The following is a 17,282-nucleotide window of genomic DNA, read 5'->3' on the forward strand; positions in this document are numbered from 1 at the left end:
ATTTTGCAGCTTACCAATTTTCGATATCAGAAAAAGCAAAGCAATAAGACTCTGTTAAGATGCGGCAAATAATTGAAAACATAAAACTTTGGAAGTTATTCCTAGTAAAAACGTTTCTATATTGTCATAATCGTGGGATTTTATTCGACTCATTAACCTTTGACTCACCTTTTGCAGTCCATTAGGTACATTAAATTAGATAGCCATAAACCTTTTACTCCTTTCTATTTGCCGACTCCTAGTTATGTAAATAATCAGATTTTTCATTTATGATGTCATGGTCTTGTATCTTGTACATGAAGAACTAGACTTTTAAGCCTTCATAATACAGAATAATTTAATAAACTGGATTAACCTTCCAAGTGGCCTAACTGATCAAGATGGGATATAGGTGAGAATATTTTACAGGTTGCCAACCGTTAGCACATACTTTTAATGTGCGTTAGCACAATCATTATGAATGTAAAAAGAAACTCATCACACTTTATTACAAACAAAAATCTAATATGATTTTTACAATGTTTACGAACCAAATTCTACATATGCCATTGAATGACCGTATCCACAACCGATATATTTCACTTTGTAATTTTGATTAAAACAGCGGAAACTTATTCGATATGGTTGTGTAATATATGGAATAACTTCTTCTTGAGTCCCATGTTGTTCTATCTGACTTGCAGTTTTCGTTATAACACCGCACATACCATGCTCATTCCATCCCCAAACCCATAACTGTCCATTTGAATCGATAGCCAATGAGTGCTCTGAACCACAAGCAATAGTTTTTACGGTCACTTCATGACCATCATTTAAATGAAAATGTACTTTCCCAGGATATGCATCGAAATTCGGGAAAATCTCATTAGACTTCCCTATAAACTTGCTCAATATGTTAACAGTTCGTCCAAGCTGTCCAAAGTCTGATCGACCCCACGAATAAACTTCTCCAACACCTGCAGACATAAAGTAAACACATTCTTGAACAAATACGTATAAAAAATATTTAGATGTTAAAATTAGTATACCGAAAAGTGACTTGATGCAAAAATCATTGTCAAGAAATTACAACTCATGCTAAACATTTGGTGGTATAATTGGTAGAGTAACTAGATGAGAGGCTTTGGAAATAATTAAAGATAAAGTAACCATAAAACTATTCGCAGATAATGCACCAATTGATCAATATTAATTAAAACAATATCAGTCAAAATAACAGTGTATCTTTACTGAATGAAATCATATGAAAGAAACTATAACTAGTAAATCTTTAGACAACAAAAATGAGGATTCCCTATAAAAAAGTTGCGTAATAAAAATCACCCACTATTAGAAGTTCCCTTATCCCTTGGGAAGTATAAATCTAATTCCATTGACATCAGTTTGAATGACCATAACAAACTTTGCACAAATTTTATAGTTCGAACTCAAGTACATAAGCTTGTAACTAACTTCGTTTAAGATAAGTGCCAAAAAATAACGCAATCAATAACAATTAGGTAGATCATCTATTCAGTATTTCAATAACCCCTCTCTCCTAAAACTGTAATATGTAAGTATAAATGAAAACTTTTAATACATAGTGTATAGTTGATATGATTATACGAAGAATTAGATTATGATTTTAAGTATACTACTGATATTCAATTAAAATAATTTGATAGATATAATAAAGAAAAAAGTAGTGAATTTTTTATGAGATTGATGCTGTAGACATCGGTGATAAAAAACAATCCATCTAAATTTCATGAATATTGGTATTCAGTTAGTATGGTTTACAGCTGGCTGTCACTCAGATACTCGAGGATATATCACAGAACCGTAATCAAGAACACTAACTAAACATTACAGATTAACGTCGAAATACTTATTTAGTCCACATATTATTGACAAACACTTTTCACCTAGTTGTAGCTACTAATCATCCATATAAAACTACTTGTTTTGGCAAATCCGTGAACGTTAGTAGTCATTAATCTATCCTAAACTAAGTCATCTAAGCAACACAGAAAAACCTAATAATCTTGTGAGGCGCATATATATCTGGTGCCCCTTGTACCAATATTTATGTGTTTAAATAAATAAATAAAATAAATATTTTTCCAAACAAATGTAGTGCCATAGGAAGAGACCAAATCATAACGACAGATCAGTCCATATAGTCACTAACTGTTGAACTAAACATTGGTAATAAGTGCAAGGTATCTTGGTTAGGATTTGCACAATAACCGTGGCTAATAGTTGAAGACATTGAACGGTATGGCTTAGGATTTACTCTCTCAAAATTACTTTATGCATTTTATTCCGCAAGTTAACTCATTTTTCTTGAATCATTTTTTACGGCTTTTTTTAAAATTACCACTGATAATATTACTGTTGCTTTGATAATTTTATCTTGTTGCACTGATGTAGTGTGGCAACTTGGATTGATGTACACATGTGCCATGTACAATTGACTTGACTGCAGGTACAAGAGTTAGCTGTTGCTATATTCTGCGTACAACATTATAAAGCTATTTTTCTACATACAATACTAAATAAAGCGATTGTTATTACTATTCTATAAAAATGCTTTTTAAGTATATATAAGAAAAACTGGGCGTTATTATTAACCACTTACTTATGCATAATGATATTTTTAGTCAATTATTTTCTCTATTATTATATCTCTTTCAATATTACTCTGGTATTTAAGATGTGTAAATTTTAGTTGATTGGCTTTTTTAAAAAGTTTCTTGTAATATAACAGTTACTTTTGCGAAATATTTTTTATATAGTTGAGATCATGAGTCAATTTAAGCGCCTCATGGATGTGCACTGCTGAGGAGTCCCGGAATAGGACGAAACGGCCATCCAGTGCTTCCAGGTTTTCCATGGTGGTCTAGCTTCAATTAATTCAGGATCTCAACTATATAAAAGTACTAAAATTTCCACAAAACCCCCTTCTGAAAATATTTTTTACTTAGATGAGTCACAGAAAAATAAATACAATTACTCTTACTAATAGGTGTTACTTACTAGTTCTAACGAGGACATGACTCCATCCACATACCACTTGTTCTACTTTATTGTTACCGAATAATTCAGCATCATACCAAATAGGAGATGAAAGTCTACTTTCGGTATTTAAAGAAAGATCGTGAACTTCTGATTTGAGTTTAAAAAATCGAGTATCTCCAAAAAGAGCCAGTTTGTTTGTTCCTAAAGATGAAAAAATTATAAATTCGTAATAAACCAATGGATAAAAAGGATTACACTTACAAGAGCTTATAACATACTTGTTCTTGCAACTGAATGATATGCACCAGCAGCACAATCGACCCACTCATGTGTATCACCTAATACAGAGTTCAATAGAGTGGGACGGTAACATATTTGTTTCGATTCATCATAATGCTCGGCTTTATTCAACACTTTATCAACGAATAATTGTTTTCGGCGATTAGAACCCCAACCAAACAGTTTTCCGGAGACTGAAAAATAACTTTCTTTAAAGAAAACAAAAATCACTTGTCACAGAAACGACATGTCTTAGGCCTGCAGATATAGATCGAACAGGCTCTATGTCAATACGAACCTAAATTTGTATCATTTATCCGATAAAAACTTACAGGAACTATGCTTGAATTAATACTTTCTTTACCCAACTGCCCATATTCATTTGATCCCCACGAGAAAACAGATCCATCACTTAGTACTGCAACAGAAAAATCCCAGCCACACGATACTTTATGAACAGTTGGTGCAAAAGAGAACGGAATGATTTTAAAATGATTGCAGTCATTTGAACGACCCAGCTGACCAACAGAATTCAAACCACAGCTGAATATATTGTTTTCTAAGTACATAATATAACTTTGTTTTTCATTTACCGTTAGAAATCAGAGAGTGACCACCACCTCCGGAGATCAGAGCGACTGGATCAGTAAAATTAATAATTTTAGGCTCATAAGCATCTTTATCATCTCCTGTACCCAGCTGACCATGGCTGTTCGCACCCTGCAAAGTAATATCATTGTAATGAATATGATAAAACAAATTGAACTCACCCATGTAAGCATAAGAAAGAGGAGACTTAAATTGTCGCCTGAGTATCAAATAGGGATGGGTAGAAAAAATGGTTAGTTGATATATTTGAACAGCTGTTTTATTACAAGATGCTGAGTATAAGTCGGAAAAAAAATACTAAACTGTCATCTTGAAATGATAAACACTAATAAAGTGAGAATTATTCAAATACATTGATTCCTATTAGCATAACATAAAAGGAAGCAAATGAAGATCCGTTGGAAAAACACTGGAGTGACGAATACTTAGATACTCAAAGCTCACCCTTTGTTTACATGGAGACGAAAGACGAAATTATTGACTTTTATAAGATATTAACCAAATTAATCGTAATCCAGTTGGTTTTTATTTAACGAAGCACATAAAATCTGGTACATGGCACTAAAAGATAGAACACGCCACACAAAGTATGGATAACACTGCGAAAAGGAAACATATTTGAGCCATACAAATAGGGAAACGAAATTGTGAAAAATAAAGTAGGGACGAGGATCGCAATCAAATATATATATGTGGATAGATGTGAGTGAACGACAGTAGAACATAGTGGGATATACAGTACAGTTAAAATGCAACCAGAGGGAATTTTCCGTTGTGTGAGTTTTACATTTTTATGAAGAATGAAAAAGAAAACTACAGTAGAACTGCTATTTGTTTCGATTCTGAATTATGTCTTATAACACTGACTTGCATCATCTCTCGGACCTCAACCAGGAATTTGTAATATACTAACAGCTCTATGAAACTTTCTCTTATACCCCGGAACCCTGTCATAAACTTGTAGTGTCGGTTGCTATGTTAAGCCCATATACTTTATTCTAGCTTCTGGACAGGCCAATTTTTCCATTCTTCTTGAGTCACGTATTGGTCTTGTTAATTATTCACTTATCAACCTTGACTGTTTTTATATGAGCGTGTGTGTGTGCACTTATCCTACTCATTATATGTCTGTAGCTTATTTTCATCTGGCTATAAATATTGATTACCGTCCGATTAAGTGGAGTTGGTTCACACGCCATCTCCACTGCACGTTATTAAGCTTCACTCTCTTCTCTTCGCTTCATCCCTCTAAATGTCTGTCCAGATAGATGAGCGTACATATACGTATTCTCGTATTCGGCTTATTTAACTCCGTTATTCACTGACGCGATTTAAGTGGATAAAGTATATGACGATAGCCGAGATGTGTATTTCGATGATAATCAGCATACAATCCAACTGGAGTCAGATATAGGGCCACAAAAGTGGTGAACCCGTCGACAACATCTTGCGGTCTAATTGATGTCAAAATGACGGGCCACTAAAAACTGACCACCACGGGTTGTCACCAAGAGTCCAGGCATAAGGTCTGTCAGAGTTGTATCTAGAATGTCATCGTTGGGAAGTTCGAAGAGTGGTGAAACTGGGCAACTCTGCCTAACTCCACTGCTGTAATTAATGATGGAGAGGTGGCTGCATGTTCTTACTCTATCTGATGTTTTAGTGTAAAAATCCTTAAGACGTTGATGGACTTTTCAGGGGTACTTTCCCTCAACAGACAATCTCAGAGTACAATTCTTTTCAATGGATCGAATATAGCTATTATGTCAAAAAACAGAGATTGTTAGCTCGCAATAAGCATGGTAATGCTTTAACGGTTGTCTTCGATGAAGCCAAGACCTGAAAGAAAACCAGCCTGTTTTAGCAAATTAGTCTTTTACGGGTTTTGAACAATCTGAAAGAAATGACCAATAATCTGGATGCATTCCAAAGTAAACTTATCCCTAAATAGTTGCTGGGATGTTGATGAAGACCTTTATAAAAGTTAGGATGGCGATCGGCTTATTCCAAGATTTTGTAACATCCTTTTAAGCCTTTCAAAATAACCCAGTTAGTGCCATGATCAGGAGTTCTCCACATGTGTAAAAAGAGCGGTAAGTACGAAGTCTGGGCTTGGTGACTTGCGGCGCTTCAGGAGTTTGAGCTTACCACAGACTACTGCCTCATTAGTTAGATCAGTTGTCACTGGTCATAAAGGACAGGATAGTCTGATTGATGTTGCTGGAGAAACAGGTCAGCTGAACTGCTCTTCAGAAAACTATCCAGATCGTCCAAGACACCTTTAGATGTTACTACTTGGGTTTCCATCGACTACGCAGATTGCTTCACTCACACTAAGCATTTCTCTGCCAGTGGCTCGGATTGAATGCAACGACTTCCAGAAATTACCAGATATTTATTTATTATTTATTTAAACACATAAATATTGGTACAAGGAAGCACCAGATACATATGCGCTGTGCCAGATATAACACCTGTTTCCAGATCAAAAGCACGATCCGATCACTAGGTATTTCGTTCCACAAAATTTTGACTGGAAAGAGTAAGAGGAATATTTAGTTCACCAGATTGATGAAACTGTGTTCTCATTTTCTGAAGCAATAAACACGAGATGGATTTTTACGTTTCCCAACAACCTTTCTCCGAGATATTCCCCAAAACAACCTACCTTTCCCCTAGAGACTCTATACATCCACAAAAAAATTCTATTTACATATTTGTAGCTTGTGCAATAATTGCTATAAAATATGAAACTCATCAAACACCACTATCTCCAATCTCATAAAAAATACTCAAATGCATTGCAACAGATATACTTTTCCCAAAATATTTATTCAAAAAAACCATAGTTGTCTATTCGATACTCTAAAATGTTTAAGCTGTTGCTTATAGAGGACCTCGATATAAAATTACCTTCCATACTTAAAATATTCGATTCTATGACGATCGACGATATCTATCAATCAATCAACGGATCTGCAAACTATGAGTGGATAATAGGGACTGATAAGTCTCATTGAATTAGTCGAAGCATTTAGTCACAAGCTTAAGAGGATTTCCAGAACAAATATACTGTCTAGGTGTATTTAAATCATTACACATTATTACGAGGTCGTAGTACATTTTTACATTTCCTTACATTTAATGACGTGAATTCTCAAGGATCTCACCATCAGAAATAGTTTCCAGTTAAACAGGTCTAAACGTTTATTCAAACCTTTACACCAGGTCAGTCTATTTTATTAATTCTTGTCACCAGGTTTTCTTAAGCAACGGGTTTAAATACGCGTCAAACTTGTTTAACGAGCGTAATTGTGTAAATTTTCATTATATAATCTATAAGTAACTCCGTATTTTAGGGAAATTTCGTTGTTCTCCGCAAATTCATGTGAAAATTCGTGGTTTTTCACAAAGTCTGGGAAATTAATTGGTCATCCCCAAACGTTTTGAGGATTTCTCAAAATAACTTGGTATTTTGTGAGAAAACTTAGACTTCGGGAGATCTTGAGGAAACAATCTAAATTACTTGTATGGACTGTACTCAAAAGTAAATGTTAAACAATTACTTACTCGAACACAAACTACAGTAACGTACCACTTTAGATCACGCGGCCATAATGAGACACGTAGGATTGACATTTGTACTTAACCCACTCATATCACATATTGTAATCCGTCTTAGGGTAAAAGAAACGCACTACAGTGTTATAACGTCAGAATGAAATGATTTTTCCTTTGGGAACACAGTGTATTCGTGAGGATTAATTTAGGAATGTTTTTACAATGTGTCGTATACTTTAATCGCCTACATTAAGGATAAGAAAGTATGGAAGAAAATCGTGACAGTGTATAAATCCGAAGTGACGGACTGAATGAGATACTAGTAAACAACGGTAATACTACATTAAATACCGCACTTGAGTAGGAAAGGAGAGACAAACGGAATGTCAACAGAACCTTATCTTAAGAAAAAATTATGAACAAAAACGACCCAGTATATACAACATTGTGTACAATGGAATAACTAACAAAATTTGTGTGAATTTCTTGTCATTGTTGTATTATCAATAGAAAGATATACACCACCACCACCACTCATTTTTCCATTAATAAGCTCATGAAGACGCCAATAAAATGCCAATCATATATTAAAGCTCAATAGAGTGGCCGTGTATAGTTGTTAAAGGAAAGCAAAACCTAACATATGTGTCACATCCCATCAGCACAGTGAAGAAAAAATCTCATAGTGCACACAAAAACAATCTATTGTCATGTACAGCTGCTTTCTTGCACTTAATTTGTCTGATGGCCATCATGATTTCTTCCGTCGTTGTTGGAGTGGCATGTTTAGGAAAATCTGTGTGTTCTGCTTTGATGTCCAGTGGATTCAATGGAGTTGGTTTATTCAAAAGTCCCTCAAGGTGTTCTACCCGTCTTTTTCTCTGGTCTTGCATCTCAGTGATTGACTTACTTTCTTTGTCATTGACCGGTCTCCAGTTTACTATATTTCCCTGACAATTTCTGTAAGATCCATTTTGAAGGTGAAAATCCCTCTGTGTATACATTTTCAATTTCTTCTTTATGGTTTCTTTATTTGTACATATTGTTAACTTTTTTGATGCCAGTCGAGACTGTAACGTTTAATTTTCTCGGTTTTCCTATCGTTTTCATTGAGTTTCTATGTTTCTTACTGAACTGTATATAATTTGTTTTAAATGATATTATTTTGGCGGTTACCATATTGACTGCTCGCTCTTTGATTGTGCGGTTTAATTTTGACTGGGGTCGTGCATTTTGGTTGTAAATTGGAGCATTTTCCCAGAAATTGAAACACTTTGTGTTATAGAACAGCCGCTGAAACGGAATTTTTCTTGATCTATCCAGAAAGGATAGCATAACAGTTACCTTTTGGTGTGTTCGGTAATTTTCATATATTTCATACCACTTTGCTATTTGTTGTAATTTGGATTGATTATTTTGAGATCAAGTGTTGGTTGAATAACTGGGTGGTAATATCTGTTTAGGTAAATTTGTACATTTGTATATATGATGAATTTTAGAACCGTTATTACCCCAATCGCTTTGTTCTGATTTCGATTGTGGTGCGCGTCTCTTATTTTGCTCGTCAGTTATTCAGCATTCCCAACCTGGTTGGAACTAGGTTTGGATTTTACTATTTCTTCGTTGTGTCATATAGTTGTTCCATATTTCCTTCTCTTGATGCCTTTTCCACTGTGGTTTCTAGGTCTTCCACGTATTTCTGCTTGTCAGCTCTGATGCTCGTCTTCACTTGCGTATTTACTCTAGAGTATTCAGCTTTTACCTTGACTTTCTCTGCTCGTGTTCGGCTGTTGTTAACTTCCGTCTTCTTTTTCTTCCCTTCTTGAATCCTTTCCAGGGTTTCGATAGAGATCCGTTTCCTACAATGATGCTTCTTATATCCCAGAACCTCCTTACATGTTGTAGTTAGTGCTTCATTGACCCCTTTCCAATTGTCATTCACGATTGTTTCATTTTTGTTGAGCAGATCTTGTTGGACCTGGGACCTGTTGTTCAGAGACATCTTGAACTTGTTAAGTTTGCCAGTATCTAGAAAAAAGGCTGTATTAAACTCTTGTAATGCTGTTTCTCCAGTTTTCCAATGCTTCTTTAGCTTCAATCTCATATTGGCAACCACCAGATAGTTGTGATCTGAAGCTATGTTAGCTCCTCTCCTGGTTCCCACGCCCTCCACTGACTATGTGAATGTTTTAGTGAATCAAATATGATCGATCTGGTTCTCTGTAGTGTGATCCGTTGAGACCCATGTAGTTTTGTGTATGGATTTACGGGGGAATCTTGTGCCGCCTATAGCCAATTTGTTGAATGCACATAGGCTTGAAAATCTCTCCACATTTACGTTTATCTCCCTCATTTTATATCTTCCTATGATATCTTCATAGACGGTGTTGTCAACTCCAAATTTGAAGTTCAGTCTCCTATCAGGATGGTGCGATCCATTCTTGCGCACTTCGCTATCATTGATTGCAGCCTCTCATAGAACTGATCTTCATTTTCGTCGTTGCTATCACTGGTAGGTGCATAACATTGTATAACATTCATTGTGATTCCCTCCTCTGTTTTGAAGAATACTTTGATAATCATGAGTCCATGAAATTCCCATCCTATAAGTGGTTTACGTGTATTTCTGGACTGCATCAGAGCAACTCCCTAGATATGTGAAGCGTTTTCCTCTTCGTGGCTAGAGTATAGCAGAATCTCTCCTGAATCAACCCTTTGCTGTCCATTTTGGGTCCAATGGTTTTCGCTGAATACTTGCACCACCAAGTTGTATCTCCTGATTTCCGTTGCTATTTGATTGATCTTCTCGGTCTTCTGCAAGAAAGCGCTCTTAGTTACTTTATGCTGCATCATAATACATTTTAGAGTCTTATTTTACAATATGACATTTTATCAGCTATGGAGGAACAGTATAGGCGGAGGCTTCGGTCGATTTTTTCTCAGGTTTTAAGAAAACATGAATCACGTCAGCTTACATTTATAGAATCCAAGACTTAAGCTGTGATACGAAAGCCTGGGTGATTTTGTGCTTCGTATGTGAATACTTTGATTCCCCAAAGCGAATAACACCGATTTTGCGAGATGTGGTCAGTTTTTTTCATTTCGATCCCCACCGAAATCTTCATTTCGAGTAGCTGTTGAAGAATTGGGATGCGAATCTGGAATAAAAACTAAAATGGTTAGTTTTGAATTTTTCAACGTAATGGTGCCCGATTGTTTCGTCATAAAACGCGTCAGTTATTTCTATCATTTGGCCTACTTGACCAAATTACATGAACCAAAAAGACCAATGTGATGATAAAAAGTATTTGAATTATTACACGAACTAACAATCACAGAAATAGCCCAATATAGATCAGAGAGAATTAGATGAGCACAAACGAACGTGTTGTATTTAGAATTCGAAATCAGGCATTCATCAGGTACCAAAGAATCACAAGTTCATGCAAACACCACAACCGCCAAAGCTTTAATTAGAATCTGAGTTTCTGTAATCGATTGAGCGTCTTCTCCTTAAGTTCATTGTATGTCTGTCAGACCGCGTACTGAATACAGACTCTGCATGATCTAGAATATGCTCATTAGTATTAGAATTAACAATTGAAGTCGAAACAGACTCATCTGGGTCCCGGAACTGTATATGATCAACATATCGGTTGTGTACTGAGATCACTAATATCTAGAATTTGAACCATAGACTTTTCAACACTATCCTCCCCCACGAAAGATCGTAAGGTCCTGACGTCGCAATGTCATGATCAACTTGGCGTTCCCAACTCCCATTATCTTCTCATATCTTACACTTCGATCATCATATGTGAGTATTTGGGAATACACACTTACATGTAATTCGAGACATTCCATCATGTGGCTTTGAATTTCATAAGAAATATGACACTCCTTTTGCTCTTCATGTTGGAATACTCGAGGCCATTGCTCCAGTTTTCAGGTACGTATGCATTGATATGTGTAAATACCACATATGACTCATCTAGGCTAAATTCACCTGCAACATAATCAAATGGAAAATGTGCACCTGTGTCATACTCATTAGGATAATCTTGGACTCAGTTTGAATTTTCTGTCTATGCAAACTTCATATCTGGATAATCTAGTACTCTGACTGCGTCGGGAAAACTCATTATTCACCATACCACTGACCAAGGATTCTACTCGGCACACACTGGTTGGTAGAATATCCAACATCTGATACAACATCAAAAATGTGACTAGAATTCAACCCATTTGAAACAGATTTGTCACGTTCATTAGTAATATCACCAGCGATAAATTCATTGTGAGGACAACTGCCATCCGATGCGACACCATAAGGACTATAATCACATTTTAACTTATTTAGAACTTGTTCCTTCCATTTAATTAAGATTTCACCAGAAATAGATGAATCAATAGGACGAACCACATTTGGTAAAATAAAATCAGAGTTCTGATCAGGATTTGATGCACTCGATATATCTTCCACATATTTGTAAATAATTTCATTAGAAATACATGAATCGTGAGAACAACACATACGTGGTAAAATAATATGATGAATCTGATCAGAGTATCTTTCATTTGAAACATTCAACTTCATGGGAACGGAATTACAAAGTCTAGTATTAGATGCAGCGAAATGAACAATAGTATTACAAACTAACTGAATGTGTCCATTTTTATATTTAAAGCATTTAACATTGCGAAATACACATCACTTACATGGGTGAAATTTGCCACAGGAAAAACATTGGCCAATTTTGTGCTCATCTTCGTGACCTGCCTTGCAACTCATTATTGAATTGATATCTGCATAAAGTTGAGTACGCGTTGGGTCGGGATAACGTAGTAACATGGTGAGATACCTGATGTCCTGACGAATCACTTTATGAAATATCCTTCCTTCAAGGTATTCCAAATTTGCACGCTTTACTTGGTCTAGTGGTAGTTCGTTAAGAGTTGTATAAAGAAGTAAAATAGGCTTTTCTGGAAATGCCAAAGTTCTTAATAAGCTGTAGACTCATTTTCTAATGAATGTAAGGAAATGAGCCTTAATATTAACATCCTCAAAATCTTCCCTGACCATAATCCAGATTTTGAACCCTTCTATATAATCTTCAAAAGCATCGAAATTTGAACGTATGTCCAACTGTTCCACCACAGGCTCCATCATGACGCCGATGTGATGGTTAGAAGTATTTGAATTATTACACGAACTAATAACCCGGGAAACAGCCCAATTTAGACCGGAGAGAACCAGATGAACACAAACAAACGCACTGTATTTAAAATTCGAAATCATGCAGTCATCAAGTACCAAAGAATCACTAGTTCATACAAACGCCACGATAAACCAACCTCGTTTTTAAGGTGGAATCAGAATTTTGCCGGTGAATATAATAGGGAACTAGAATATCGATTATTACCTTACGATAACTGAATGTTACTAAGCTTATAATGCAAGCACTCCCCATAACTCTGACTTATGTAACTCCATCGCTGAATTCGATGCACTGATGATAAGCCATGCAGAAGATATGAATGTACGGTACCAGTGTGCCGATTCTAAAGATAGCGTAGATATAAAGACTTATCTGTTGGATAGCCTATCTGACCCGACCAGAACTTTCTTCTTGACTAAGTGGATTGAGTTGATAATGATGTGTTAGGATATGGTCACTTTAAGTTGTTTACAAATAGTATGGCTATTTTCGGTTATAAAAAATGTCGAGACACTGGCGAAAGAAAACTCCCGATTTGTGAAATTTTGTGGTTATGTCGCTGGTAAGAAAATATCTTGTGTTCACGAAAGCAGTCAGACTTAGAGACGAAATGTCGAGAGATGGTCTAGGTTGGTAACAGTTTGCCAAAACCCTTGAAGATGCTACAGGTATTTGGAGTTTGACAACTCCTATACACGTAACACCTTTACAGTCGAAGTGTACCGACCTAGTCAAATCAGAAGTGAGAAATAAAAAGGTATGAAGATATATTTGAAAGACTATCGGTATCTCGAGAAGCGTTTGGTCTAAGCTGGTTAACAGTTGCTAAAGATGCGTGACACGATGTACCTACTCATACTTTTCAAATCACGATTTCTGTAGTAAAGACGGAAGACCTACGGCTTATGTTATCCCTTTTCTAATATGCTTCTGTAAGTGTCTAGTCTTCTCCTGAATAAGTCAAGGGAAGATGCAGACACCACTTCAGGTTCCATAAATTGATGACTGTGTGTGAAAGCCTGTATGCTGCAGGTGTTTTGTTCGTTCTTGGCTTTTTCTACTGGCCTGCTGTGTCCTGTAAAATGTCTCGATCTAGTTAGAAGAAAAAAGAGGGGATATGTAGGATTATGGTCTAGTTTGTTATTAGTACCACTATAATAATAGACATAAACCTAAAATTGTAGATTTGTCATGATGTAACTACCTAATCTGTAAGATCTTATGTGGAAGTCACATCATTGTCTATTCTGACTCGCGTTTGTGAAGAACACATTTAGGCTAAAGACAGAATAATATATTTAATGTGAGTAAAAACAAGTTATACAGAATGACTACTTCTGCGAGGCTGAGCCATGCCATCCGATATACTAGGTCTAAAATCATTTCTTGGCATTCTATATTTCCACAAGGGCCATTTTTACAGGCGTGTACCTGCCCTTGCAGAAATATATTATTATTATTATACATAAAAATCAAATCACCTCTTGATCTGCGATAGGACAGAGCAAAGAGGTCGAGCTTTTCACGCTACTCTTTATATGGTAAACCCAGGAGTTCTGTAATTGTGAGGGTATCTGCCCTCTGTGCTTTTTTCAGGATATCCGAGTCACCTTGTCAACAGGGGCTTGCAGCCTGAACTCAGTTTTCAAGTTCTCACTAGGTTATGTGTACTGCAATAAACATGGTAGTATCTAACTTGGTGAATGTCCGTCTTGCAACTCATGGGTTTCTAAACCCTCGAGCTGTAACCTCACGTCAGTAGGCCATGGTCTTAAGACCATGACTCACCGTCACCACAAAATCCTTGTCAGACCTGAATATGGGTTAAGGCACTTCCCTTATACTGTATTTATTTACCTTCGTATCCCCAAATTGCATGTAGGCGAACTTTGCTGCGTTGATAGGCATCAGAGCAGATAATCAGAATATTTAAGTCTGCCTAGAGTGCGCATTCATTTCCATCTCCTGTTATTTCTCGCCAGATTTTTACATCGTCAGCATATAGTAACATTGGAGACTCAATTAAACTGAGGGAGTTCATTTACGTGTAGCATAAAAAAGTAAAAGACCTTGGATTGAACCCTGCGGTACTCCACTAAGTACTGGTCTCCAGGTGGAGCACTTCGAATTTACTCTTACTTTCTGTCCACGACATACTAGGAAATCTGTATGCCATCTTATGTGAGGTCCGATACTGCTAAGAATTTCTGGCTTCAGTAGCAGTCTATTTGTTGTCATTTTGTCGAATGCTTTGCTGAAGTCTACGCAGACAACATTTATTATTTTTCCACTGTCTAGAGCCTTCACTCATTGCTCCCTTGCTATAAGGAAGTTTGTTGTGCAAGATAAACCTTTTCTGAAACCACGTTGTTCACTGTTTAACAAGTTGTTGGTTTACCCGATCGTCATTGTGGTCCTTTGACTATTCTTTCCAATATTTTATCTACGACACTGGTGAGGCTGACAGGTCTGCAGTTTGATGGATGTTATCTTAGTCCTGTTTTATGTATTGCATCCTTCCAGCCCGTAGGTAACACATCTTAGCCAGGTGACATATTGAATGTCACATTCAATGGGGCAGCAATATATTGGGCAATTTATCTCAAGATTTTAGGATGTCGTCCATCCGGCCCTGTTGGCTTTTCCGTGTTTAAAGTGCCGAGGACTTTATGTACCACATCTTGATCAAAGTCCACAGTGAGCAGTCGATTTTTTGATTTTGTATTTGGGTCTAGTTCTTTGTATAGACGATGCTCCTGAGTGAAAACTCCAAAATAGCTTGCCATAGCCTCTGTTTTTTCATGACCATCCTCTATCATTTGAGACCGACTCTCCTCCGTAATTAGGTTAGGAATCCAATGCTGCATTTTTGTTTTCCAATTTATGTGCGAGAATAGTCTCCTGGGCTGCTTTGTTGCAGATTGTGCAGACTGCATTTCATAATTTCTCTGAGCTTCCCGGATTGTAATTATGCACTTATTTCTCATCGACCTGTAACGTTCCATAGTACGTGCTGTGCCAAGACTGATGGTAACGTTCCAAAGTTTCTTCTTGTCTTAGTAAATGTCGAATAGCCTGGCCTATCCAGGGATCGTCGTGCTTCTTCTTCTTTGGGACTGTCCAGGGTATATATGATTGAGTTACCCGTTTGTATAACTGCTTGAAATGAGTCCATGCCTTTTCTACTAATGCCCCTAAGTTAACTATTCAGTTTTCAGCCGATTCTGAAGAGTTGATAGCCTTCATATTTGCCTTCTGTATGTTTGGAAGGGTCGGTACAACTGTTTGTTAGGCCATCTCAGCCATGAACTAGTGATCTGGTGTGGATGCGTGACCGAGCACCTTCAGTTGAGTGTATCCAGTAAAGCTAATGAGGTCAGCATCAATATCGGAGACTGAGAGGATTGTTTGTTTTAGGGATTTATTTACCACTGAATCCTTTAGGAAACGTCACCTTTTTCTTGTGGCATATAGGACTCGAGATCATTGCATATACTAGTCGGTTATCAGAATATTTCTAAAATAAACAGGCTTGAAACGATTCTCTAAAAAATTGCTCACTTTACAGATCATCACTTATCAACCAATGTACTTCTACTATCATTTGGGGCTGATAACTCAGTTTTCCATTGGGTATTGAGTGTAAATAGCGGGGTTTGTAAACGTTTCTTGACGTTGATGTTGATTTGTAGGTAGCGGGTTGGGTTTTTTTTGTTCGTCCTGTAATAACGCAATAAAATGTAAGCGCGAACTAAGGTCTTAGTTATTTTGGGGATTTCTTCAGGATCTATTATAAACGTCACAAACCCATCAGATATACACAATTTTAGAACCTCTTCGTTTCAGCAAATTAAATAATATGCCTGTATAGCAACCTAGATAGCCTCGTCTTAAATAGATATAATATGTAGTTGTGGGGCATGTTATTTCAATGGTATTACTAACGACTATATTTCAGTAAAAAAGCTATCCAGTTATATATCGTGAAATTCGATCACTTCAAATCACGACTTTCATATCACATGTAAGTTGGGAGGTTTAAAAGGCATATATTCACTTTAGGACTCTCAACCTAACTCAACTAAATAATCCATAGTGTAGTATCTTCTGGCTGATCTATAGAGATTAACTCATGAAGTCAGTAGCTGAAATATTCAGGGACATTGCCTCACTTTCGAAGCTGGATTTTGCTGCTCCTCCTGTTACTATTTTCTTCATTCCCCTCATTATACGTCACAACCTATCAGGGATATTCATTGTTGCCACAGCTAGTAACGTAAGCTCTGAAAACTTACCTACCTCTATCAACCTATGACATAGTCAGTTTAACGTCGATTCGGTATGTCTTAGCTGTTCGCCATCTTATTAGGTGTATATTTAGAGCCTTATTGACTGACGCACCGTATATGCTCCACATAGTTGTCCGCCCGATGGTTTTCCTATTCCTGGGCGGTTTCAAATGCATATGTTGTTGAATATCTATAAACCTCATGACTTTCGGTTAGGGGTACTGCATAGTTGTAAGACAGCAAAGAATCCTTAGTTTAATTGTTCGTTAACTGGAATCCATATGGTTCGCTCTCGCTATGAATGCTATAAATAGATATCTATTAA

At 36.6% G+C, this 17,282-nt stretch overlaps 1 protein-coding gene across 1 annotated transcript; it reads right to left on the reverse strand.

The window, feature by feature from the left end:
* Positions 1-522: 522 nt before the first annotated feature.
* Positions 523-7,508, reverse strand: Smp_024240 (rcc1-related guanine nucleotide exchange factor; the record flags this gene model as incomplete). The annotated part of the gene is made up of 9 exons (XM_018789678.1): positions 7,459-7,508; positions 4,333-4,449; positions 4,050-4,087; positions 3,873-3,999; positions 3,612-3,838; positions 3,511-3,577; positions 3,279-3,473; positions 3,019-3,201; positions 523-956 (listed from the first exon to the last, which is right to left on the reverse strand). The coding sequence occupies exons 3-9, from the start codon at positions 4,059-4,061 to the stop codon at positions 523-525; spliced, it is 1,245 nt and encodes a 414-aa protein (XP_018655096.1). The 5' UTR covers positions 4,062-4,087; positions 4,333-4,449; positions 7,459-7,508.
* Positions 7,509-17,282: the final 9,774 nt, after the last annotated feature.

This window comes from Schistosoma mansoni, chromosome W (genome assembly GCF_000237925.1).
Source record: "Schistosoma mansoni strain Puerto Rico chromosome W, complete genome".
NCBI lineage: Eukaryota > Metazoa > Platyhelminthes > Trematoda > Strigeidida > Schistosomatidae > Schistosoma > Schistosoma mansoni.